At 44.0% G+C, this 25,620-nt stretch overlaps 1 protein-coding gene across 12 annotated transcripts in view; it reads right to left on the bottom strand.

The window, feature by feature from the left end:
- The window catches only part of Ptprm (protein tyrosine phosphatase receptor type M), a 747,535-nt gene extending 727,509 nt beyond the window's left edge, over positions 1 to 20,026 (bottom strand). For 10 of the 12 annotated variants that reach the window (XM_074070314.1, XM_074070316.1, XM_074070315.1 and 7 more), the window contains exon 1: positions 19,819 to 20,026. In XM_074070314.1, the coding sequence (XP_073926415.1) occupies positions 19,819 to 19,891 (73 nt within the window). In that variant the 5' untranslated portion in view covers positions 19,892 to 20,026. Of the gene's footprint in view, positions 1 to 9,059; positions 9,406 to 11,116; positions 14,753 to 19,818 lie in introns of those variants that run through there. The other 2 variants (XM_074070321.1, XM_074070322.1) reach the window with 2 other exon arrangements.
- Between the last annotated feature and the right edge of the window lie 5,594 nt (positions 20,027 to 25,620).

Here is a 25,620-nt window from a genome sequence, read left to right as displayed (position 1 = left end):
CTTCGATTCAGGTGGCAACGCCCTTCACACCTGAGCCATCCATCCGCCCTTGCTAGATTCTTGACTAACCAATCAAAAGGGGAGCATAGAAATGATCCAGGATCTCAAAACTGAGCAGGTTAAGCTCAGTTGCAGCTTAATGATGTATGCAGTGGTGCTAACTCTGACACAAAGTACTGCACACAGGGTGAGTATCCCTTATGGAACTACTTCAAAACTGATTTGTTTGGGATTTTTTCAGATTTTGGAATATTTGCACATACACAGTGACATACCTTGGAGATGGGACCCAAGTCTAAGCAAGAAATTCATTTTGATTTCATATACGCCTCATACACACAGCCTGAAAGTAATTTTACACAGTATCTTCAGCACATCTAGGTTTTGACTGCCATCCGCTGCATGAGGCCAAGTGTTGAATTTTCCACTTACTGGCTTCACAACAGTGTTTAGCAAGTTCTGGATACTGTAGCATTTCAGCTTTCAGGTTTGGGGATTAGGAATGCTCAACCTGTCCTGTAGCTCAGTGGCTTTCAAGTTCAAATCTCAAATTTGCCCCTTACAATTTGCCTGATGTTGGTCACTTTGCTTATTTCAAGGTCTATAAAGAAGTGGTAACTTCAATTGTTTTAGGTATCTGGTCAGGCAATACATGTAAAAGGTACCTTCCCTAGACAGGCTAAGCATTCAGTGAACAGCAGCTGTTCCTTTGTTGCATCCTACAACAGTTAAGTATCCCCTGTGCCATTAGAAACAAAACAGAGCACCAACCAGTTCCTGGCCTGGCTAGGCTTTCACACTCAAGTCACAGCATGGGGACAACACTTATTGTCCCACCCTCATTCTGAAGAGAAGAAAGATGAGGACAGTGGCCTGCCCACTGACAGGCCCACTCCAACAGGACTGACAATGGTTCCACAGGCTACGGATTCCTGTTTGGTTCATCACTTTCTTTTAAAACTCATCTATTACACTGGATGGAGATGGAGGAGGGAGAAGAAAGAAGGAAAAGGGAGAAAAGCACAGAACCTCTAGGACCTTGATGTCAGACAGAGAATATAAAAACAACCCATTTTTGATGCAGGAACCTCATTACTCACACACACACACACATACACACAAATGGTGCTGAGCCCTCCAAAGCAATCTTCTACTTAAAAAAAAAAAAAATTAAAAGAAAAGAAAAATCAAAAGCTCCTCCCTCTAGTTTCCCAGGTCTTCCCTTCTGTCTAAGTAAATGGGTGCTCATTAAAAAATTCACATCTTCTCTGTATAGTGCCTGAATGCTCTACAGCTGACCGTTGGAGGGCCTCCTCCACTGTACTTCTGGAAGCCTGGCCTACTCGCCAGGCCAGCCTTGGAGAGGAAGCTGCCTCCCCTTTCTAATGTCTACAACACTTCTGTTTAGAAACAGAAGGGTCAGCTGACCTGGGTGCCCCCAGAGTACTGCTGTTACCTCCTTAAGGACAAAGCTCACTGGGATACCCTTACATCTTCAATGCCCAGCAGAGGCCTGCTCCAGGGCTCAGCAAAGAATTCACCCTAAGAAGGCCCAGCCACCTTTCATGGTGGGAGGATGTCATCCTATCTCACTGCACTCTTAGTGCTCAATAAGTGTTGCTTTTTGGAAGAGAATATGCTTTGCAAACAATTCTTGAATTTTCTTCCTGTCACTACTCAATGCTCAGTTCTTCCTGCTGTGTTCAGTTATAGAGTATTAAACTGAGGTGGGAGGGGTGGCTCAGAATGGAACAACCAATGTATATTCAGAAAGCATCCCCAAAGGAAAAGATCCCAACTGAATAATGAGTTCTCATTTAAACAGAAATTAAGAATAGCCACTGTGGTTAGTGGCTTCTTTATTTGAACTAAAAGCAGGACCAGGAAGATGGTAGAAGGGGCAGAATGAGCAGTACATTTGTGACCCAAAGCCAACAAGAATGTGATAGCCAGCACAGGTCACCTGGCCAGGACTCCAGAGCTGAGAAAGCAACTTTTCAAATTATGTCATCTGATATTCATAATCATTTTAGGGACTCAGAGCATTATTATAACATCCACTTTACTCTTGCAGGACTTGAACCACAATTACAGACCTAACACAAATCACATGCTTCATGGCAGCAGACCGGAACATCAGCACTCAGTGTACTAAACATCAGGCCTGGGATCTTCCTCATTCTTACTAGGAACAAATACCTCATTTCATCTCCACTGGATCGGGAATCTTCCCAAAATAAGTACTTACATATAATTTGCCTCTTTGGAAGATGACCACGTCATAGTTTTAGTAGGAAATCTAACTCTATCATTTCGAAACCTCACTCTGAAAAATACTAACATTCTCTGAATGTTTACTTATTCACTTTTGTTAGTGTAGTCTATTTTGCTGCCATTCTCCCTAATAATGCTGCAAAAAAAGTGACTTACAGACCACTATGCCAGCCTGTTCTTTCCCATGGAGAATGCCGCTGGACACTACATGCTGCATTGTTTTAAATCCTTCAAATATGGATCTGCAGGCTTCTTCATCAAACCTCAAAAGACAATGCATTTTTGTCCTAGAAAAGGTGATTGGCTTCCACCCCCGAAGGCCCGCTCACTTCTACTTGAAGTGGAGAGAATTAAAAATACATTATCACTGGTTTTAGTGCCATTTGACCATGAAACCTTGAAGCAAAGCTTTTACACCTTTCACGTTAATCAGACTTTTCAGATGCAAAACACAGGAAATTATAAGAATACAACTGTATCTAGAGAATTTTAAAGCAAGAGGACAACATTCTGCCCTCCTCTGCTCATGAAAAATATGAGTAAGTCTCTATTCAATTAATCTTATTCAAGTTCATAAGAAGCTAAGTACTCCTTCTAATTACTATTTCAGAAGGCTGTAAAATAGCAGTAAGTACACTGCACTGTTGGGTTACAACAATTTTACAATTGCTTTTAACATCATTGGGAATAACTGCACTAAGTATAAAGCCAGACTTGAAAATTACGATAGGCATAAAAATACAGGCTTTGGGCCCAAGAGACCAGAGGAAAAGGAGCCCTTTGGGTATTGGCGGAGTAGTTCAAGTAGTAGAACACCTCCCTAGCAACACTGGGGCCCTGATTTCAAACCCCACCCTACCATGGAAGGGAAAGGAAAATATCCACTACCACCTTTATAGGATAGCTTTGGGGAACAAATAAATGATGTGTAAGGGAGCTAGCACCCAAGTGGCATGCAACTGTCTTACCTCATTTTCCCTTGCTCCCGGGAAGCTAGGAAAAATAACAAAGTTTATAAATCACAGGCCAGACATAGTGGTACATGCCTATAATCACCGCTACTCAAAAGGTAGAAATCAGGAAGATCCAGGTTGAGACTAGCCCCAGGGAAAAAGTTAGTGAGACCTCCCCCTCCATCTTAACAGAGCAAACTGGTTGTGGTGGTACACATCTGTAATCTGTAACCCCAGCTACAAAGGATGCATAGGTTGGAGGGTCATGGTTGGAGGCAAGCCCTGGGCAAAATCTCAAGACCCTATGTGAAAAATAACCTAAAGCAAAAAAAGCTGGGGGCTATGGTTCAAGTGGTACAGCACAAGCAGGAGGCCTTGGGTTCAAGCCCCAGTACCTCCAAATGAATGAATGACTGACTCACAGACAGAAAAAAGACTGGGACTGTGGAAAAACATACCCTTTGGGTTTGCAGACAGAAAAAAAGATCCTGAATAATGGCTCAAGTTTATTCCACAAAGGGCTTTACAAACAATAGTTATTCTAGACAGGCCCTGTGTTTTACAGAGGATGGCCTAGAAGGCAGGTCTCACCCCTTTCCTATATGAGCAGACTGGCCTAGCAGGGCCGCGGGGCTCTCCTGGCTGGGAACCAGCACAGCCAGGATGAGAACTAGGCTTTATTCAAGTTCCACCCCTTCAGAATAGCCCCAGAAACTGGGGTTTGTAAAAGTTCTCATTTATCTCTGAAGCAAAACCATCAATCACCGTGGCACTGAATGACCCTATGTGCAAATCAGCAAGGGAGGTCACTGAGGTTAACCACTTCCTCCTTCAGATGACAGCCAGTGGCAGGGCTGACCCAGCAGTACAGGTCTTTCAACTCCCAATTCCTTTTTTCCATCCTGCTAGTGATTTCCCATGCAAGGCAAAGGCATGTTAGGTCATAAGACCTGGGTCCAAATCCCTACCCCCTTTACCATGGGGTGCTGCAGCCCCACTCAGCAAGGATGGAGGTCTAGTTTCCTCCCCTTGATATGAGGCTGGTCTTGGAGCTGGCTCTGCCCAGAAAAATAAGGTGGAAGTGACAAGGAACCCTTCCCAAACACAAGCCTGTTCCTCACTCTTTGGAAACTGTGGGATGTAGCAGGAAAGATCACATGGAGGACAGCCCAATTGTTCCAGCCAAGACCCATCCTAGCCAGCCAACCCTAAGATTTTAAGAAAACACAGCCAAGCTCAGCTGCGCAGACAAATACACAAGGTAGACAAAGTACAGCTTATATCAGCAGAACCACCCAAAGAACATGAAAAACAGAAAATGGTGGTTGTTTTATGCTCTAAGTTTTGGGGGGGCTTGTTACACAGCAGTATCTAACCAATATACATGTTCCCCAATGTGACAGAGGGTCTTTTTGGTTTTTTTTTTTTTAATCTGTCCATAAAATAAATGCTTGCCCAAATAATTTTCATACATTCAACCTACATAAAATTTTTAACCAAAAGATTTTTGATACCTTAATAAATTTGAGAAGTACTCAACTATAATAACCTCTGTACTCACCCTTGTGTTCTTCACTTTAGCAAGCTTCCAATGTGTTCCATGGTGTCATTAAGAAGTAAAAGAAAGACAAGTGTGGTGGTTCACACCTATAATCCCAGGGCTGAGGCAGGAGAATTGTGAGTTCAAGGTCAGCCTGAGCTGTATGAGACCCCTGTCCCAGAAAATATATATAAAAAAATGTAAATGAAAGAACACCCACCCACAAAAGTTGCATTTGGAACATTGATTCAAATGGTAAGATTTGGAATTCATTTATGTTCTGCCACATCCACCCAGTTCCAAAAAGATTTAGTGCATTTATTTTAATTTATTTTTTTTACTACTGGGGTTTGAACTCAGGGCCTCATATTTGCTAGGCAGGTACTCTATCAGCCCAGATTTAGTGTGTTTATAATGATTATAATGAGACATAAAATAAGCACAGTGTATTAGAGTAAGGTGAGAAAGTGAAGAGGAGACTAAGAATCAGTCCAGTAAAATGATCCAGAAACCACCATAGACAGGTGATGGGTTGGGGCCTTTAGGTGTCTTTAGCCCAAATGCTATCCACCCTCTTCCACTGGTAACAGCCTATTTTTCATTTTCTTTTTTTTTTCATTCATTTTTTATTAGGATATATTCATTATAGAGAGGGAATTCATTGTGGTAATTCCAAATAGGCTTATATTGTACATTGGTTAGATCACCCCTACCATCCCTCCCCCTAAACCCTCCCACTTAAAACTATTGCAAGAGGTTTCTTTGTTCTATTTCATATAAGTATATGAAGTCTATCAACCATATTCCCTCACCTTAATTTCCTTGGTTCACCCTCTCCCCCCATAAGTAAACCCTCCCCTCAAAATGTGCCAATTTTACAGTCTTGCCTGTCTTTCATTATTAATATCTAAGTCGATGTTCAAAGAAGTTTCTTTATGCATCCCTACTGTGGGTATACTTAACTTTGGTCCACTCAACCCCTTCCATTACTCTCCCTTGCTCCCTTACCTCCCATCTCCCACTTCTCAACAGCTTCCAATATACATCCTCTACCTTCACAGAAGTAACAGCCTGTTTTTCTTCTAACTCCAATCACAGGACTGAGTTGTACCACTAAGGAATGGAATCTGTCTTCCCATCAGGCTTGGAGTTGGAGGGATTTAGCCTTGTGGCTCCTAGATACATCACAGAAGGAGGAAAAATGCTTGGAGAAGATAACTTAGAACCCTGATGACAATGTTGAGCCCTTGGGACCAGCCTGCACAGCCATGGCCTTCTCTGTTACAAAAGCCAGCACATTCCCTGATTGACGTAGGAACAGCTTTGGCTGAGGTCTGTTGCTCAATGTAAAATGTTCTGACAGAGCATGCATTTGAATCTGACCAACAGGGTTACAGCATTCAGTGTCCCTAAGAAGAAACTTACTTCCAGGAGAATCACAACTTTTTCTGGAACTAAGATCCAAAATGAAATCTCCCCAGGGGGTCATCCTACAGATTTAATCATTTACTCATTTATTTATTTGCGGTACTGGACATTGAATCCAGGTCCTCTAGTATGTTACACAAATGGCCTACCACCTGAACCATGTCCCCACACCTTTTGGTTGTATTTTGGTTTTGAGATAGGGTCTCTACTAACTTTGTCTGGGCTGGACTCAAACTAGAGATCCCTGTCTCTGCCTCCCAAGTAGCTGGGTTTACAGGCCTATACCTCCATGCCTGGCTCATCTTACAGATTTTAAATCATGTAATAATGTATCGCTCAACATCATTCTAACTATACTACATTTGAAATGCTCACTTTTAGAGCACAGTTAATACACGCAGATGAAAGCAAAGCACAAGTCAGTAAAAGGTTAACTGTGGGTACTTGTGGGGCAGGAGACACAATACAGATGATCTGAGATGGTCAGGAGCGGTGACAACCTGATTTCCCAAAGCCTCGATGGATTATCTCAGCCAAGCTTTTATTAGCCACAGAACAACAAGAAATTTGAGAATATCATATGCTCACAGGATGGTACCATTACGTAATTAGTGCTCTGTACATGGTAATCAATTATTACTGTCAATTCTAAACCCCTGAAATAAAATTGATCTGTTGTCAAAATTGACATAGAAAATCATGGTCCTTGACAGGCCAGCTGCTGCAGAACCTGTGGTAGCACCTGTGAATGACAACTACACTGTCAAACACAGAGGGAGAGAGCAAACTTCTCTTGGATGTATCCCAGCAAAGACAGCCTATGGCATACACACAAAGTACCAACACTCCTCCCAAAGGCCCGATGCCACTCAATTCCTATTAGCGAGCCACCTCATGCTCTACCAGAGCACAGCTCCCAATGTTCTAGACATTTCTACCATCCTCGCTGATCAAAAATGGCCCCTGGACCCAAGTGCTATCTGACAAACTATTATGAACTAAGATGTAAGTTCCTGGCAGTCCTCACACTCTGTAGGTGACTGGAGAGACCTTCTAGCATTTTCATTTTACAACTGAGAAATCTGAACACAAGAATGTCAATGTATCAAGTTGACAGCCTGTTAGGAATGTCATATGAAAGATAACTTAATGAGCTACCTCTCCTCGAGACTACATTTTGACAAGTACCTTTCTTCCTTGACCAAAATGATGAGGAAGTACAAATTTCAAGTGCTTTTATAGACAAGCATGTTCATTCTGAGGTCCTAAGACTATGAGGAACTCAAATGCCAAGCTTTTGCCCAGTGTTTACGGGGCCCCCAGGACAAATTATTCTACAGTATCCATATGCTTCAGTGAGCAAAAGAAAGGAGTAAGTGCTGGAAAATAATCTTCCCAAAATACCTCACAGATTATCTTGTCTCATGATCTTCCCTGAATGAGTCATCTCAAAATGCAGCTCAGATTGGCAAATTTGGAGTTTGAAAATCACTGGTGATCTGATGACCCCACACTGTCTTTTTTTCTTTCACTATATCTCAAAAATTCTAGGCTGATACCACATTTACTAGAGGCCACCAAGTTGAAGGATGATGTGAGGCAGATAAAGTTTTTATAAAATTCTTTGTTTCATAATTCATTTTCTCTGTTGATGCCAGAAAGTCTCTGCTTCATTATATATATATAATTATATACATATATGTATGTATAGTAAATACATACATATACATATTTCATATAGATTATACATACACACACACAGGTCAATTATAGTTTGGATATAAAAATTCATGTAGGACCCCTCAGATGTTTCCGTAACACTCGTCAGAAAGCTGTGGCTAGTTCTGCACATAGGCAGTATCTGAGTCACTGCTATTCTCTGACCTGTAGCTCTTGAACTTGAATGAGCAACAAAATCATCTGAAGTGTTTTCTACCAGTGTCTCCAGCTCTGCTCCTGGCTTAGTCTGTCTATGTGGGTCAGGAATATGCTTTTTTTTTTTGTGGTACTGGAGACTGAACTCAGGGCCTCATGCTTATTAGGCAAGAGCTCTATCACTAGAGCCACGGTCCCTATCCTTTTGATTTTTAGTTTATTTTTCACAGAGGATGTCAAGCTAACTTTGTCTGTGCTGGTCCTGAACTGCAACCCTCCTTCTCTGCCTCCCAAGTAGTAGGGCGTACAGGTGTGTTGTCAGCCAGGCTGGAATCTGTATTATTAACAAGGACCCAAAGTGACTCCAAAGCAGGTGCACAACACAGCCTTTGTAGTACTCAGTAATGCTGGCTTCTCACAGTGTCAACTCCCACATGATCATTTCACTATTTTCAGGATTTTGTTTTCTTTTAAACATAGTATCATCCACATGTTCCTAAAACAGATGTATATGACCACACATACACAGTCACTTATACAGGTTCCTGGCAACATGACCACTTGAAGCCTTGGTCCCAGAGAGGAGATCAGTTAGTTTGAACTATTTGAAAGACCACCATATTCAACCCTTTTTGACTATATGAAATATTACCATATTCAACCCTTTTTGACTTACACAGTGAGATCATGTCATTAAACCTACAAGGTACATGGAGGATGGGAGACCAGGCCAACCCCCTCTTTTCCTGACCATTAAATACATATGGCCCCACCCCTAACATCAAGAGCCCCCTAACATCACAACACTGATTCTTGTATTTAGTCTTTACAAGAATCTTGGAAAGTGTTCTTCCAGAAAAGAAGACTAGGGTTCAGTAAAATGAAATAACATGCCCAAAGCCATGTATCTGTTCAGAGACAGAAACAGAATTTGAACCCAGGAATATGTGAACACACGAAGGGCTTCTACCCTCTGCATCTCTCCTCACCTCAGGAACCCCCAGGTCTTCACTGTCACCGTCACTCCTCTGGTCTCTTCCTGGGCAGCCACAACCCTAACCTTCAGAAGGTCAGGAGCAGGGATTCCCAACCAGCCACCTCTATGGGCTCCTTGCCCCAACACAGATCTGGAAGGAAAGTGTGGGGCTCTTTTAAAAACTTCCCATATACTAGAGAAAAGGTTAGATCAAAAAGAATTAACCTAGAAGGTAACACCCACGCACAGGAAATCAATGTGAGTCAATGCCCTGTATAGCTGTCCTTATCTCAACCAGCAAAAACCCTTGTCCCTTCCTGTTATTGCTTATACTCTCTCTACAACAAAATTAGAAATAAGGGCAAAATAGTTTCTGCAGGATATTGAGGGGGAGGAGAAGGAGGGGGCGGAGTGGGTGGTAAGGGAGGGGGTGGGGGCAGGGGGGAGAAATGAACCAAGCCTTGTATGTACATATGAATAATAAAAGAAAAAGAGAAAAATAAATAAATAAATAAAAATAATAAAAAAATAAAAACTTCCCATAAGACATAAACAAAACTGCCAGAACATAACTGTTGAGGCTCAGAACAGGAAACCCAAAGTCTGGCACCTTGGTCTGCTGAGTACTTTGAACTAAAGGATCAAGGAAGGTTGCACACGTAGCCTCTGAAGCAAGGTCTCTCTGACCACCTCCTATTTCCTACCACTTTCTATCCACAGAAACCAGAATCCCTCTTCCCCAAGGTAGACCACAGAAACTAGAGCCCTATTCCCCCAAAGTCAGCCCTGATACCTAGAAAGGTCACTTTCTCCCTCTCTACCCCTTTCCAGAGGGTTCATGCCTCATACCTGGAGGAAGGAATGCTACAGGGAGAGGCCAAGAAGAATCTGGACCTACAGGCCTTGCTGGATTTCCCCTCTCCATCAATCTATTAGCATTTCTACATGACTGTCCATTCCTCATTGAACTTCAGCACTAACACGTGCAATTTTCCTTGGGTCTTTGGGTCTTCACGACTGAATGCTCTCGTGCCACCTCAAACTTTAATTCAATAAATCAGTCATGTTTTCTCTCATTTAACCTGTCTTCAGTTACAGGGGAACACAGTCCATGACCCTTGTGGTGGGTGCGGAAAGGTTACTGCCCCTACAATACACGTTATGTGATACCATTGCCCTGACTCATTGATGAAATTTCATACTATCGTCAGCAGTTGAGCTTTCAACAGCCAAGGAAACAGAAAACAGAGCTTATGAGGTTGTTGTCAATGTGGCCTCTTTTATCACTTGGGAGGATGTGGCACTGAGAGAAGATGGAGAGGATGGAGAGCATGCCTGCTCTAACAAAGGTGAGCCCATGCCATCATGATGCTCCCAGGTGAATGGAAGCATAATTAATTTTATTCTATATCCAACCTAAAAGGCAAGAGTGACTAAATTAAATGCCCCTAGAGTAGAATCAGAAATCAACCAGATGATAAATTTCATTTCTAAGTGATCAGTATTATATCAAAATTCTACTTTGTAGCAATAACTGATTAATACATTTTTATTACATTGCAAGCCTACTTTTACATGTTTAATTAAAGATAAATTTCCTTTAAATTTAGAAACTGACCTCTATACACCCATAAATTGCTAATGGCGCCAAGTACTAAACCCCTACCTGGTTCTGTTGTTAATATTATTCCAAAAGCTTAAAAAAGCCAAAGTTGGTAGGAAAGAGGGAAGAAAAAAAACAAAAAGCAATAAGCTTGGGTAACTTGTTTTTTTCTTCTCCAAGAGAGAAGTATTCAATCATATTCATTCCACAAAGATTTGCTGAGTGACTACTATATGTCAGATACTGTTTAGTAATTTGACTTCATACATTATCCTATTTATTTGCAAAGGAATTCTTTAAACCACTTTATAATTGTATATCTAGAACAAATGTAACATGTCCATCTCAAGCATGTAATTCGTGCATGATACAAAGGTTCTCAGACTGAGGAGAGCAAAGAGGATCCCTTAAAAACCGAGTTTCCAAAGGGTCTGATCCAGTTCCGTCCCATCCCCATGGACGCCCACCCGTGAATCCATTGTGATTCCACAGGAGGAAGCAGAGTGAGAAGCCAGGAGGCCTCAGACTTCCACAGGGAGCCAGATGAAGACGTATCTTTTCCACTGCTTGCAGTAAATTTGCTTTCTGCATATTGAATAGGAGAGAGAGAAAGAGATTAAAATGAATATTCACCCATCTGAAAACAAACCAATGCTCTATAAGCTTTTATGCTTTGCAGCCCGTAAAAAGTAAATGCTTTGCTTCAGTTTAGGCTGCTGCATGTTGAGATAAATCACTGTTAAACAGTGGCTGTTCCTCCCAGGGAGATTCTGAAGCCTTGGAAGCTTTGACAAGTCTCTGTCTCTGACTCCTCCACTCTCCTTCATCTGTGCTTATGTGTCCTGCAAGCATTGCTCTTGAGCATTTGAAACCACGTCCCTCCCCAGTAAGGTAAGCCTTCTTCCCTTGCTCTTCCACCTCCCCTTGCTTCCGGCCCGGGGCCAAACCCTTGTGTTGCTTCCTAGAAAAAGTTAATGACTCATTAGCCTTCTGAGTGGTAAGCAGGAAAAATGTGTTAAGCAGGAAAAATGTGTGAATTCTATTTCCATACAAGTTTTAGTGGCTTCTTGACTTATATATCTAAAACGCCAAATACCATAGAGGTCATCCCTTGCAGATGGAAGCATGGTATGGACAGGCCACTTCCTAAAGATATAATACCTACAAAGATCCATTAATAAATGACATGAATGACTCATCGCTTGTGCTGGTGGACTACAAGTCCCCAAAGGTCAACAGGAACTCTTACTTGCTTGGCAAATAAATACTACTTCTTAGTTCCACCTCTACATACAGACAAGCAGCGAACATCAAATGGTCAAAAAAGAAAGGACTGTAACAGACAAGTGTAAAGTTGTCTTTATTCGATGCTGAATTATACCAAACTATGCTACAATTAGGACTAGCAGGTGGGAGTTCCACTAGCATGCCTTCCTTTCCTTTGCTATACATGAATTGCATCAGGAGACCTTTCTTGGCTCAGGCAGGTGGGTTTAAAGCCGCAGCTACACCTAGTGATCTAGCTGTGGGTTGAAATGCAGCAGGAGAACGGGCAGCGGGAGGTTAGCAGCCCCTGGCAAATACTTCTAAGCCACGCAGGCTGGATGTGTTCAAGTAAATCTGCTAAACAACATACCATCACATTCATTTACCTCAGGTATTAAATGACAGAGATCTTGTGGCCAACAGAAAACTAGGCTCTAATTTAGGAAACACATTGTTAGTACTTTAACTAGACATGAGATAAAAACCCTTTATTTTCTACTTGGAAGTTGAATATATTTCCAAAGGCAAAGTTATACATTTCCACGTTAAAACTCCAACTCTTACATAAATTGTTTCCAATTCTCTCCTAAGAAAGTCCTTGTTTCTTTATAGGACTTTTGGAAGCTTTAAACAGATTGGACAAGTTTTTAAAGTATGGCACCTACATCTTCCTTCCTTACCTGTGCCTACTGCCACCCCACCAAGGGCCCTTACAGACATCAAATAAGCAGTAAGTATAAGTGCACTGGGTTACACCCTTATTACAACAAGACAACAAATATCTTCTATGCCAAGTATCATTCCAGGAAAATTTCCAATGGCTAAACATTACAGCAAAATTTAATTAGAATTTTAAGGCCAAACACAATGGCTCAACCCTAAAAGCCTAGCTACTCAGGAGGAAGATCACAGGTGAAGGCCAGTCTGGTGAAGGGCAATGGTTTCCTAGAGACCCCAACTCAACCAGTTCAACCAACAGCTAGGCACAATGGTAGGTACCTATCATCCCCAGCTATGCAAGTAAGCACAAACAGGAGGATCACAGTCCAGGCCAGCAGAGTGAAATAAGCAAGACCCTATCTCAAAAACAACCAATACAAAAATGGCTGGTGGAGTGGCTCAAGGGGTAGAGCAACTGTCTAGCAAGCACGAGGCCCTGACTTCAATTTCCCAGTACTATCAAAAAAATAAAACCATTTAATCAGAATTTTTTAATCAGTAAATTCTAGAAAGCTTCTTGTAACTTAGCTTTATAACTGGTTAGATCCACTGTCTTCCCCAGATAAGCCACTATTTGAATTATCACACTGATGACCTCACCTATCAGAGTCAGAGCACACTCACATCGCTGTGTCCAGAATCTTGGCGGTGCTAATCAAGAGAGGACAAAGGAATGCGTGCATGTTATATTTTTATCCTAGCTCCCTTTCAGTTCTTGTCAAGGGAGGCTGAGGATGCAGGTCATTTTATAAGTACTTTACACATTTCAGGTTCATGAGAATCCCCTGGAGGGCTCGTTCCATTAGAATGGGCCTGAGCCTAGAGTTTCTGGTTCAAGATCAAAGTCTGCAAGTTTCACAATCTTCTGAGTGACACCGATGCTGCATGCCCAAGGACCACACTAAGTTTTTGGAACACTTTACCTCCAACGGTGCCTACAAACCAGGATGGCCTGTGGGCATTGTAGGTCCCTACTGTAGGTGACCAGACATCAGAATCATCATGGCTGGGCCCCGGAAGGTAACATTCAGCAGGAATGGGTGATCTATGCATACATTAAGCTTGAGAAGGCCAGCTCCTGGTCAACACTGGCTCCAATACCCCAGATCCTCTGAAAGCTGCCAAGGTGCAGGAGGTAAGCGTGATCCACCTGCGTAACTGTTACTCTTCACAGCCCTTCACATACCTTCCCTACGCTCCCTACCTAACAGCAAGGCAGGCCCAAGAGGGGCTTCTCACCCCTCACCTGCCAGGACCTGGGCATATGACCCTTTTCTTCCCATCCCGGTTTCTGTTTGTAATTTTCTCTCACATTCCCAGCCCCTTAATTATGCCCTGGCCTTCCCAGCTGCCCCACCAAAGGGAAGGGGGTGTAGTATAGAACAGGAAGCTTGGTGACTAAGTCCTTCCTCCTCCCCACCCAGCACAGCCCTACTCATTTTTCTCTGCAGGGTTTTTTAGAGCTACAGAGTAAACTCAGGCTTTCTGATGACTGAACTGAAAACTGCTGCAGTATTTTAGGAATCCATGAAGCTGCATTGTCTTATCATGGGAGGCTTATAGTATTTTTAGATTTTAAAAATGTTTCATTAGTGAATTGGAAAGACATTGCTACTTAAAGCTTCCCTGGTTTATAAGATAAGCCTATTAACATGTTCTATATTGTGATTCTTAGAGCCGGTGGGCACAGTAAGATGTGATACAGTAAAAGAGTTGAAGGGAAAGCTGGTTTTCTTTTTTTCTTTTCTTTTTTTTGACTGAATTAAAACCTTTATTCATTTAATACTGAAGATTATATTTTCAACTCATAGTACCCTTTTTGAAGAAAACTGAGAACCTATGGTGACAATATTGAAGAAGTTGATTAGGAAATTCTAACCAGAGAGTCACAGTGCTATATAAATTTTGAGGAGTTAGCGTAGCTTAGAATTTCTTATGTAAAAAGTACAAAATTTATTAAGCTTTACGTAATGTAATTTGTACATAAAATACAATCCTGAGTATTAGTTTTTTAAAACAACATCCAAGCTATTATTGACATATTATTTGTAGTTATATATGCAGCACACAGTTTAACACCTAAAATAGGAATCACTCTTTCCAACATCAGTAACTACATACTATGTTCATTTATAACTTAAAAGGAGCAAAGTAATTTATCAAAGAAGTGATATATGCTATGCATGCAAAATCCACAAAATGGAGATGAGTAGAAAGAATGGAGAGAAATTAATTGTGTCACCTGGCCTCAGAGCTCAGCAAATCAGCCATCCTGAACTCCTCATTTCTATGGAGTTGGTCTTTAGAGATATGCACTCCTGGGATAAGAACAATAGTAACATAGCTGGTTTAACAGGGACCTTTGGATATTGAGCACCCAGGTATGCACAGACTAGAGGAGTTAACCTGTGACCACCTCATGCAACAGTTCTCCAGTCAAGAACCACCACCTGAGCCTCTCAGAGATGGTTCTTTCTGACCAGGATTCTACTGACACCTTAATCTGCGTACATTTCATGAGGTCATACCTTTAGTATTCAGTATTCAGGTGAGATGTCAAACATCTTTGCTCTTAAAGCCAAACCAGATAACTAAAATCCCTCAGTATATGCTTTGAAATGTGGGCAGGTGTTTTACTAGAATTTCATACCAACAAGTAGTGAGGAGAAGATATGCCTAAAAGAAACATGTCTCCCATGTCTCTATCACATGTGTGTCCTCCTGTAATGTTCTCATATATGTTTGCACTGACACACACTCAGCATTTTAATGCTAGTCTCATGTTCTCCAAAAGGACAGAGTCCATCTCCGTATGAGTGGAAACCTGCCACTTCTTCTAATGTGATGAACTTTGCAGAATGTTCTGACATGTACATGTATTCTTGTAGTGGCAATAGGTAACTGATTTGGACAATATCGTAGTTGCCATGGTCCCTGTAACTAAGTACCACAGTTCTGTGGCTTAGAAACAGAAATTTGTGTTACGACATTTCTGGAGGCTAAAGTCTAAGGGTCAAGGTGTCCACAGGTCATTTCCTCCTTCTCTTGCTCAACTCATTCATTGTAGACTCAACATGTGTGGTAGACACCACCCTTAAGAAGACTTTTCTACCTTTACAAAAAATGTTGGAAAAGGTATAAAATTCATTGAAATGTCTGACCCCCGCCCAACTGAAAATGTAATGAACTCTAAAACAAAAACTGAAAGGAACACAGTTCCTCCACTGGGCCATGTTTCCACATACAACCTAAGAATGCCTAAGAATGTACCTAGTACATTCTATGAAAAATTTTAAATCAATGGTTTTTATGTAATTGTCCCAGAAATATTTAAATCCTAAAACCAGCTTTCCCCAAATCTACAGGCCAGGATTCATCCATATAGGGCTTATATAATGTATAGATATAATTCAAGATACTTGTTTGTTAAGGAAAGTTCATTTAGATTCACTCAAGTTTTATGCACATATCCATACATCACCTTATGTCAGAAACTTCTTATCTGAAAACCCATAAAATAGCCCTTAGAAAACAGAGACTAAAACCTGTGATTACCTACAGCAGAACAATTGATTATGCTCAAGCAATTCTCCTTACAAACACAGAACGCTAAAAGTCTTACAGTAATTTCCAGGCATATTTCTTTCAGGCTCTCTGATTTAAATTTGAAGTATTTTCTTCCTATCAATTATCTAGTGAAAGCACCAAAAAAATGTAAAATGTCATGACTACAGTTATCTGAGTAAGAAAAAATAAATCAGACTGCTAAACAAGTCTATCACCACTCTTTGTAAATGCAAGTTTGCATTTGAAAATAATTTTAGACTTATAGAGGAACTACAAAAATAGTACAGAGTTCAAGTACCCCCTTCACATAGCTTTCCCAGTGCTAGCTAAGATCTTACGTAATCAGAGCAGAATTAGCTAAAGTCAGTGCTGTACAAAACTATTAACTACAGACTTTATTCAGAGACCGGCAGTTTTCCCAGTAACATCCTTGAAACATTATTTTGAAAAATAAATTTCTGTAGAGGTCCTCAAATTCACAGTCATGTTAAGGCTAAATATATTCCAAATATCGTAAGCTGAAAACAAGGGCCAAGTGTGTATTTGTTTCTGCAATTAAAGCTTAACAGAACTTAACACATCAGTCTCACTATGCTGTTAAAATTAAACACTTCATTGTCCAATACTTTTACTGCATTTCAGCTTTTAAGAAATGGGCTCAAAAAGGAATAGCTTGCTAAGTCTGGCTTCGCACCATGGAAGACAGAAGTTTAAGCAAAAAATGAAATCATTTTAAGTTTCTTCCTCATGTCTAGTATGTCTCTCTTTATATAACTTATTTTTAACCAATATTCAAAGGCTAAAACATACAACATTAACTTCTTTTACCTAATGAATTAGATATTGTAAAGATGGAAAATGATTTTTAAGTGAAATACTTATAAAAAGTCCTCAGAGTTCAAAACTCTTAATTCTTTTCTCTTTTAATGAGTTTAGCATTCTTTTGGTATCCAAAGGATGCCTAGTCCACCCCCAGAAATGATTGATTAGCTATCTTAATTCCAAACTCATTTCAAAGGAAGGAGGAGCCCTGAAGAAGGGGAAAGGCAGTGTCTTATGTATAAATCTTAGTTACACAAAATCCTCCACTGATTGCATAGCTTCCTGGTCTAATCCATTAGGTAGTCTAGGAAAGACCACATGGAAAATGCAAGTCAAATCTAACTATGCAAAGGCTCTACCTTGGTGCTGCACCTCAAGCCCAACTTTCAGCAATCACTCCACCCACTCCCCTTCATTGCCAGTCGATTCACATACAATTTGAATGTTTGCTAATGCTGTGGGCGCACTCCAGGCATTTACTCAACAAACAGTGAGTGCCTATCTGGTCTAAGGCCCTATATTAAGTGTTTTATGGGGAGCCAAGAAAGAAAAACTTGACAGCCCTCAAAGAGCTTCCAGTCTACCTTCTCTGTAAAATTTATTTTCGGGTGAACACAGCCAATTACTGCAATTTATGGGAGAAGTAAAAAGAAGTATCAATGTCACTCACAGCAAAAGAATGAACTCTCCCAACACACAAAATTAAAAACTTGACTTTTGCAAGGAATTAAGTGCCTCACACCTGTAGTTCCTAAAACCCAAAGTGGAGAGGGAGAAATAATGAACTGCAACATTAATGATTCTTGAACATGTTAAATCTGATGACTTCAAATTTTATTTCAACACTTCTAAGAAATCACTTGAATATAGCCCTTCTTTTCTCTTTTATCTACTAACATGCCAGCATAAGCATGGCTTTCCAAACAAAAAGAAAAGATGCTTCTATTAATGGAATAACTCAAACACAAAGAGAGATACATTTCCTCCACAGGAAAAAAATGGGCTAAAGTTCAGTAAAAGCCTACTCTGGTTTGACTGATCATTTAAATCAGCCTAACAAGGGCATGGGTCAGTCCTCCTGAGCCAGACATTCTTTTAGTGATGGATTTAGGGTTTAAATAATCCATATAAATATTTGTCTCCACCCCCTTGCACACAAATTTAAAAACCCATCACACTGGTATTTCACAGGGCTTACCTTTAAACAAGGCCCAGACAGGGTTAAGGGAACTTAATAAAGAGAAAACATCACTAAAGCTTTCAAAATTGCTTCAAACACTAACGCGTTACAAAGCTCCCACCCTGGCAAGTACTACTACATTATTCGCTAATGAAAAGACAGGCCAAAATCTGCATCAATTGCATATCAGACAGCCATGCATCATTATGCACGTGCAATTTATCAGACCGTTAAGGAGATAGTAAATGTGGGGAAAGGATATTTCTCTATTGAAGTGGAAGGCTTGGGTTTCTTTCAAAGCACACAGCAATCAGCCATCGCTAAGCTCCACTCACTCCCTGCAGCCAACTGTGGTCAAGGGTCTGGAGGCCAGCAACACACGACATTCTGTGCCTGTGTGTATAACAGAGGGACCACAGCCAACGGACTCCAAGAAAGTTAAAACCGACGCTTCCACGCACCGGAGGTCCACACGTCTCTAATGTTTAAAACACGCTCTCTACTTAAACGAAAGCCCCTTCACCAACTTTAAAAAAATTTTTTTAAAGGCCAACTTACTCATTCCTGCCAAATAAACATGGAAACCTATTTTGCAACCTACGTTTAAAGCCAAATAGCTCGCTTTTCTTAATTGAAAGAAAATGGAAGACCACTTTCACCGCTGTATGTGAACCTTAAAGAAACTGATCTAATAATCAGGAGAATACGTATGCGTATGTTGCCATTCATCCACGCGTGTCCACCAGGTACTAAAGGAGATTCTGGAGGTAAACTCTGCGACACCGTGCCAGCTTTGGCCCGGAACCTGACCCCGACTCGATCCACGATCCTCACCAAACGCCCGGCGAGCGTGCACAAAGGGCTCGCTCCCAGCACTTAGCCAGTCCGCTCCTACCACCTAGGACCCCTGCGGAGCCGGGCTAAGTTAACAAGTTGCCACCGGCCGCGACGCTCCGCTAGGGGGCCCGGGTGGGCAGGGGACGCCCGCCTGCCAATGCCGGGTCTGGGGGAAAGACTTCTGCTCCCTTCCCTGTCGCCGAGACCTCTCTCTGGGACCGACAGTGAACGCCCGCCAAGGCTCTCTCGACAAGCCGCGCGGCCGCGGGGACCTGCTGAAGTCGCCGGCCGCCCCGGACAGGGGACAGCAGGGAGTGCAGGGCGCGGGGACATCGCCGCTGCCCGACTTGCCGCTAGGTCCAGGCGATAGCCACAGACGCAGCGGTGGAACCGCAGCCCCCGCCGGGCTGCTGCCCAGGGTCAGAGGGGACCGCACAGCACCTACGCCCGGCGGCTGCAACTGGGAACTTCAGGCAAAGTTTTCTGCTGTTCCTTTCCCAGCCGGCCAGGGACCCAGAGTGGCGGCCACCCAACCCGAAGCAGGAGCCCAGGCCGCGGAGGGACGAACCCCGAGCTGGAAGTTCTGGGGACGCGAGCGTTCCGAGCCTCCCGCCCCTAGCCCTGCGCCGGGATAACCCGCTACGCGGAGGCCGGCCCGCCGCGCCCCCCGCCCGGCCCCGCCGCGCGCCTCCGGCTCTCCCTCCCTCTGCCGCCGGCGTCCCGCACTCCCCGCTCCGGCCCGTGCGCCCCCCGGGGCGGCAGAGTCCGTCCACTTACCTGAGAACGTTTCCCCAGCCGCAGTTAACAAAAGTCCGGCCAAAGTCGCCAGGCAAGTCCCAAGTCTCCTCATGGTGCTGAGTACGCGCCGGGCCGCTCCCGGGCGGCGAAGAGGGGACGCGAGCCTGGGCTTCAGGCTGCGAGAAGAGGCGTGGAAGCAGCCACGCACTGAACCAAGACCCCAAAGTGGCAACAGTTGCACAAGTCCGAACTCTTGCGGCTCTCAGGCCGCGGGGACTGCGACCTGGTCCTCTTGCCCTGACCCTGGCCCCGCTCGGCGTCTGGCGCTGCTGCGAGAGGGAGTGGAGGGCGCGCCCGCCGAGCCAAAAAATCCTCCCTGGGTTCCGGCGGCAGCGCCCGCCGCCGCTCGCTTCCCGTGCTCTGGACCAAGCCGCCGGCGTGGCCGTGGCCGCGTGCGTCCTGCCTGCCGCCTCTCCGCCGGCAGCTCCAGCCAGCCCCGGGTGGCGGCGCGCCGATGGCCGAGCCCGCGCCGGCTGCGCGCGGGGCTCCTGCTCCTCGACTGACTGGCGGTGCCCCGCAGGCCGGCTGAAGGGAACCCACGTCACGGCCGCCCGCCCGGCGCCGCCGCGGTCCACTAGAGGGCGTGAGCGCCTGCGCCCCGCCGGCCGGTCCCCAGCGCTTGGCAGCCCGGGCGCCTCCGGGAGGCTCTGCGGGGGGCGGCCTCGCGGCCACAGCGGCGGGTGCGGGCGTGACCCGCGCGGTGAGGAGCGGCTGCCGGGGTCGTCACTTCGGCCCCTCCCCTCCGGGGCCGCGTCTTCGATTGCGGCGGCGGGCTCCGGGAAGGGTGGCTGTGAAACGGCCCGCGCCTCCGCGAGAAGTTTGTCCCGGGTCACGAGCCGCGAGGAGTTTGCGAGAGCGGCGGGGCGGGACCAGAGGCCTGCAGCTCGGCCGTTGGCCCTGTCCCCGGCGCCGGACGACAGTGTCACCGCGCACGGCCAGCTGCGCCCAGAGTCCCGGCAGGGCTCGCGCTCCCCGGCGGCGGGGAACTGGGAGAGCAGCCAGCGCAGTGGCTCCGGAGGGCGGCGGTGGCTTCTTCGCGCCGCAACGGAGCGAAGTTGGCCGGCGCCCGGGAAGGAGCGGGAGCCGGCAGCTCCCGGAGCCGGCGCGGGGCACACGCGCTGCGGGTCCGCGAGCCCCGTGCCGGGGATGTGGGGCGCGATCTGCCACTCCATGGTGCTCGACGTCCCCAGCAGGCCCCGCCCGGAAGCAGGCTTTGGACACTGCCCATGATTTCTGAATCTGTTGTACATTTGCTGGGCAATAGGGAGGATGAATGGTAGGAGTGAGTCCAGTGGTGTCCTGAAATATTTTAATTTGCCATTTGGGGATTTGTGATGACTATTGTTATTAAGTGAATAAAAACGCCTGCAGTGAGTGCTTCAGTTAAAAGTATATTTTTAAGTTTTATTTGTAATTTTTAAAGTGAGCTTTCCTTCTCCAGAGGGATAAGCACATTGAGCCAGCAGCAGACATCTCCCCTGCCTTCAATAGAGGGCTTGGGAAGACGCGAAATTAGAAACCAAAGTAACTGTGTTACCACGGGTTCCACTAGGTTATTGGCAGGAAGGCAAGTCCTTGATAGCACTATGCCTGGAGCTCTTCCCATGGCTTCTCCCTTCTACTCACCACCCCCACACACACCCATCACCCTTCACATCACTCCCCCTTAATGAGAAATAAATGACCATGCTCTCATTGACCAGTGGGCCCCAGAACCAACAGGCAAGGATATCTCACAGCTGTTATCGCCCCAGGGCAAACTTGAAGAGTCAAGGACTCTTGCCTTCTGGCATGGCAACTAGCAAGCAAACTTTCCTCTGGAATTCCACTTAAGTTATCAGACCTGCTGTTTCAAAGTCTCCGTGTTAATCATTTACGTGTTAATATGACCTTACATCAACCATGCCACTTTATACAGATATGTACCTGTTGAGCCTTATCTTGAAGTGCCAAATGAAATTTTGAAGTCTGATAGGAAGGGGAGTCTCATACTTCCAAAAGGTCAGTAAGTGACAATGCTCCCATCAGAGGCCTCGTTTTCCAATTCTGATGTAATTGTGTGCTGAACCAGACAGAGCTCCAATGGGCTTTTTTAAAATGGTAATGGTTTTCCAGAAGACTTGTATGCTGGTGGGAGCCTCAAGTCCAGATGAGGAGGTTAAAGCCAATCCACTCACAGAGGTTAATATTAGATAGGATTTCATTCAGGAAGCATATTAGTTCTTTCAGCAAATGTCTATTAGGGCAGGCACTGTGTGAGGTGCTGGATGGAGGCTGGGGCCCCTCAGAAATAGGGGTTAGGAGTTTAGAACAAGGGATTTTTAACCAGGGAAGTGATCCCCAGAAGAGGAAAGAATGAGGAATAAAGAGAAGCCAACATAGAGTGTGTTAATGAGCAGATTCCTGGGGGACTGAGCTCAATCCCAGCGGTCTTCCCAGGGTCTGGGAACCAGACTGCTGATACCCCAGAACTACCCTGGTACCCACAGAAACTCAGTTCCTCCTATTTCTTGAAGCTCTGTGGGAGGCTGAGTTTCAATTGTCCTTGTATTCAGCTCTTCACCATGACAATGCTGAGCTGACTCTGCCCTTATTAGCCTGCCATCCACATTGAAGAGGGGAATAGGGGAAGGGGATTGCCCATAGCTCCTGCCCTTACTAACAGTCATTTCCACCATTGTTTGTGGTCTGCTTCTCTTAGGTAACTTACAAAGCAGTCTTTGAGCCCTACTGGAAGGCCTATGTTGAAGAAGAATGGACAGGCCCTGGAAAAATCCTCCCCAGGGGACATTTGCTTTGACTTATTTTAGCAGTGGAGATTTCACATTTCAATCTAACCACATGTCACTCTGGCTCTCTGGAGAAAATATTGATATTTACAGAGTGATTGGTCACAGTGAGGGGTCTGTCAGGGCACCTTCTAATATGGGTGGGCTTAGGGAAGACTCACCAACCATATTTCAAAATGGTTAATCTACTATGTATTATATCATCCTAATATGTCTTGACAAAGAACCAAGTTGAAAGATAAGAACACCTATAGTTTTTCTTTTCTTTATTGGGAGGAAGGGGTTGGTGGGGATAGAACCCAGGGCCTTCAGCATGCTCACTACACTCCCAACCTCAGAACTACACCCCAAGCCCTTCCTATAGTATGCATGAGACAAAAAGTCAACAAAATGTCACAGACAATATACTGTTCTGCCTATCTAGATTATCTAGTGACACATCTAGCTAGTGGCTGCTGTACTGGACAGCACATGCAGAGGACATTTTCATCGTTGCAGAAAGTTCTGCTGGACAATAGTGATCTAAAGGATAGAGTTGGAAAAATGTGAATTGTTTTAACTCAGAAAACTCAAATTATTTTCCTATACCTGTTGAAGTTATTTTCTTCCAAATGATTCAAAGGGATCTATGACAATTAAAATATAAAATGCAAATGATGACTATGAATATCAACAATAACTAAAAATTTAAATAGACCTTATTAATTTTTTGGTAGTATTGGAGATTGAACTCAGGACCTTGCTCTTTCTAGGCTGGGAACTCTAGCCAAGTTCCCAGCTCAAATTTGCTTTAGTTATTTTTCATACAGGGTCTCCTCTTTTTGACTGGGTTGGCCTTAGTCTGAAATCCTCCTACTTCCTACTCTTGAGTAGTTGGGATCACAAGTATGTGCCACTATGCCCAGCTTTTTTGTTAAGATGGAATCTAACTTTTTTGCCTCAGCTGGCCTCAAACCCCCATCCTCCCAAGATCTACTATGAACCACGGCCCAGTCTTAGCCCTTATTAATTTTTAACCAAACATAAAACTACTAACAATCCTAGCATTCAGTGTCCATCTAGTTGTCAATGTAAAAAAATCAGTATTGGTTTTACACGTTATAACTACACATCTACCATTTCAACAGTAATATTCATTTAACTTAGTCAAATATTGCTCAATCGCTGCATTAAAATACATGCAAATATTATGCTAATGTGTGGCTTCCTCCTGATCCATGCATTGGAACATAAAGAGAACCAAGTAAATGGATTTGGTATTACTGAGAAACAAGGCTCATTATGTAAGAGTGTATGTGATATGCTTGCCACCTGAAAGGAAGGCATCAACAGTCTCTTCACTTGATTTGTAATCAGTGGCCTCCACCATGATGTCCTCTGTGCCCCAGGACTGTCCATCTTCCCAGACAGCAGCAGCACACCTTGGGAGCCTTCCAGGTGTTCAATGCTGTCACCTTGCGTTTCAAGGACATGGGGTAAAACTGCGGGGACGTGTACTGTGGAACCTAAATTGAGCAGATGTTTCTGGTTATGTTTTCAGCTCTCTCAACACTGAGACCAGCCCCCTACTGACCACTGTGACCTTGTGTCCTTTAAGAAGTGTATTTGTATACACTTGTGATACTCAGTCCTTCAAGGCCCAGGCAGGGCAGGAGCCTATTGTACTGGGACTACGGGCAGAACTGCTGGCTGGACAATACCTTTGGCCATAGCAACTCTGTTTCTAATTTTGGTCAAAATGTAAATCAAAAATGAAAACTGCTCTTACCATAACCTGTCCCTACCGGTCCTAAAAGTTACATTGAGTTTGGAGGTTAACGGCCAAACTAAGCCAAAGTATCACCCCACCTGCCAAAAAGCAGAGGCCAGAGGATTATTCCAGTCTCTCCAAAGCTACTTAATGGGGACTATTGTGATCCAGTGGAAAAGACTGTCATTGTATTCATCATGTATTCATTCATCTTCTCTAGGCCTTGCTCAAAGGATTGCTTCCGATGTTTGTTTGGATGAGGAATGTGCATTTTGAGATAACAAATGGAAAATGTAAATAAGCTCCATCAAGTTGGTTTCCCCAGTGATGTGTTCTCTTCTGGTGATCAAAGAGAGAAAGGGGAGGAGGGAAGGAGGGGGCAAGGAAGGAAGGAAGGAAGAAAGAAAGGAAGGAGTTAACTCTGAAGTCCAGCTGAATTTGCCTCCCTGCTGTGGGTAAAATCAGATCTTTTCACTTCCTGGCTTGTAGAAACAGTATTGGATGTGGAAGTAAATTCTGAAGCAGGAGCAAATGTGATTGTTTACTATGTTGATCTCTGATTAAACAAAGCTTTAAGGGAGCAGTGCTCCCTCCTCCTTGCCCCCTCCCTTCTCCCCCCACACCCCCACCAACTTCCATTTCCTTTACTTCATAGATTGTTGGAGCTCTGGGGCAGTAGAGGGGACTTGACCAAGTAACATACAGGTGCCTGGACTCAGGCACACTTACCATGAGTAGAGGTCCCTTTGCTCAGCTTCAGGTATCCACCTACCTACCTACCTACCTACCTACATATCTATCATGGTGCTAGGAATTAAGGATTGAGCCAGAGCCTCAGCCGTGCTGGGCAAGTGCTCTACCACTGAGCAATACCCCCGTCCCAGCTTCAGGTGGAGAAGAGCAAATGAAACTCTTCACTGGTTCTTACTTCATATCACAGCATCACTATCCTTCAGAATGTTGTCTTAGTCTGTTTTCTGATGCCATGACACCACAGATTGGCAAACTGAGAAGCAGCTTACTTTGGCTCTTGCTTTTCAGGCACATGAGAAGCAAGAATTCCAATATGGTACAGACCATCACATGACAAGAGACAGGAAGCATGCCCACGTGTGTCTGCTGTGGTCTCCCCCTTCTTATAAAACCACCCATATTCAATCATGACCTTAACTAAATATGGTCACTTTCTCAGATGACCTTTCTTCCCTCTTAATACCTCACAGTGGTGATTAAACACCAGCA

This window comes from Castor canadensis, chromosome 4 (genome assembly GCF_047511655.1).
Source record: "Castor canadensis chromosome 4, mCasCan1.hap1v2, whole genome shotgun sequence".
Taxonomy (NCBI): Eukaryota; Metazoa; Chordata; class Mammalia; order Rodentia; family Castoridae; genus Castor; species Castor canadensis.
The sequence above is the reverse complement of the archived record's forward strand: the minus strand, read 5'-3'. Positions and strand labels throughout refer to the sequence as shown.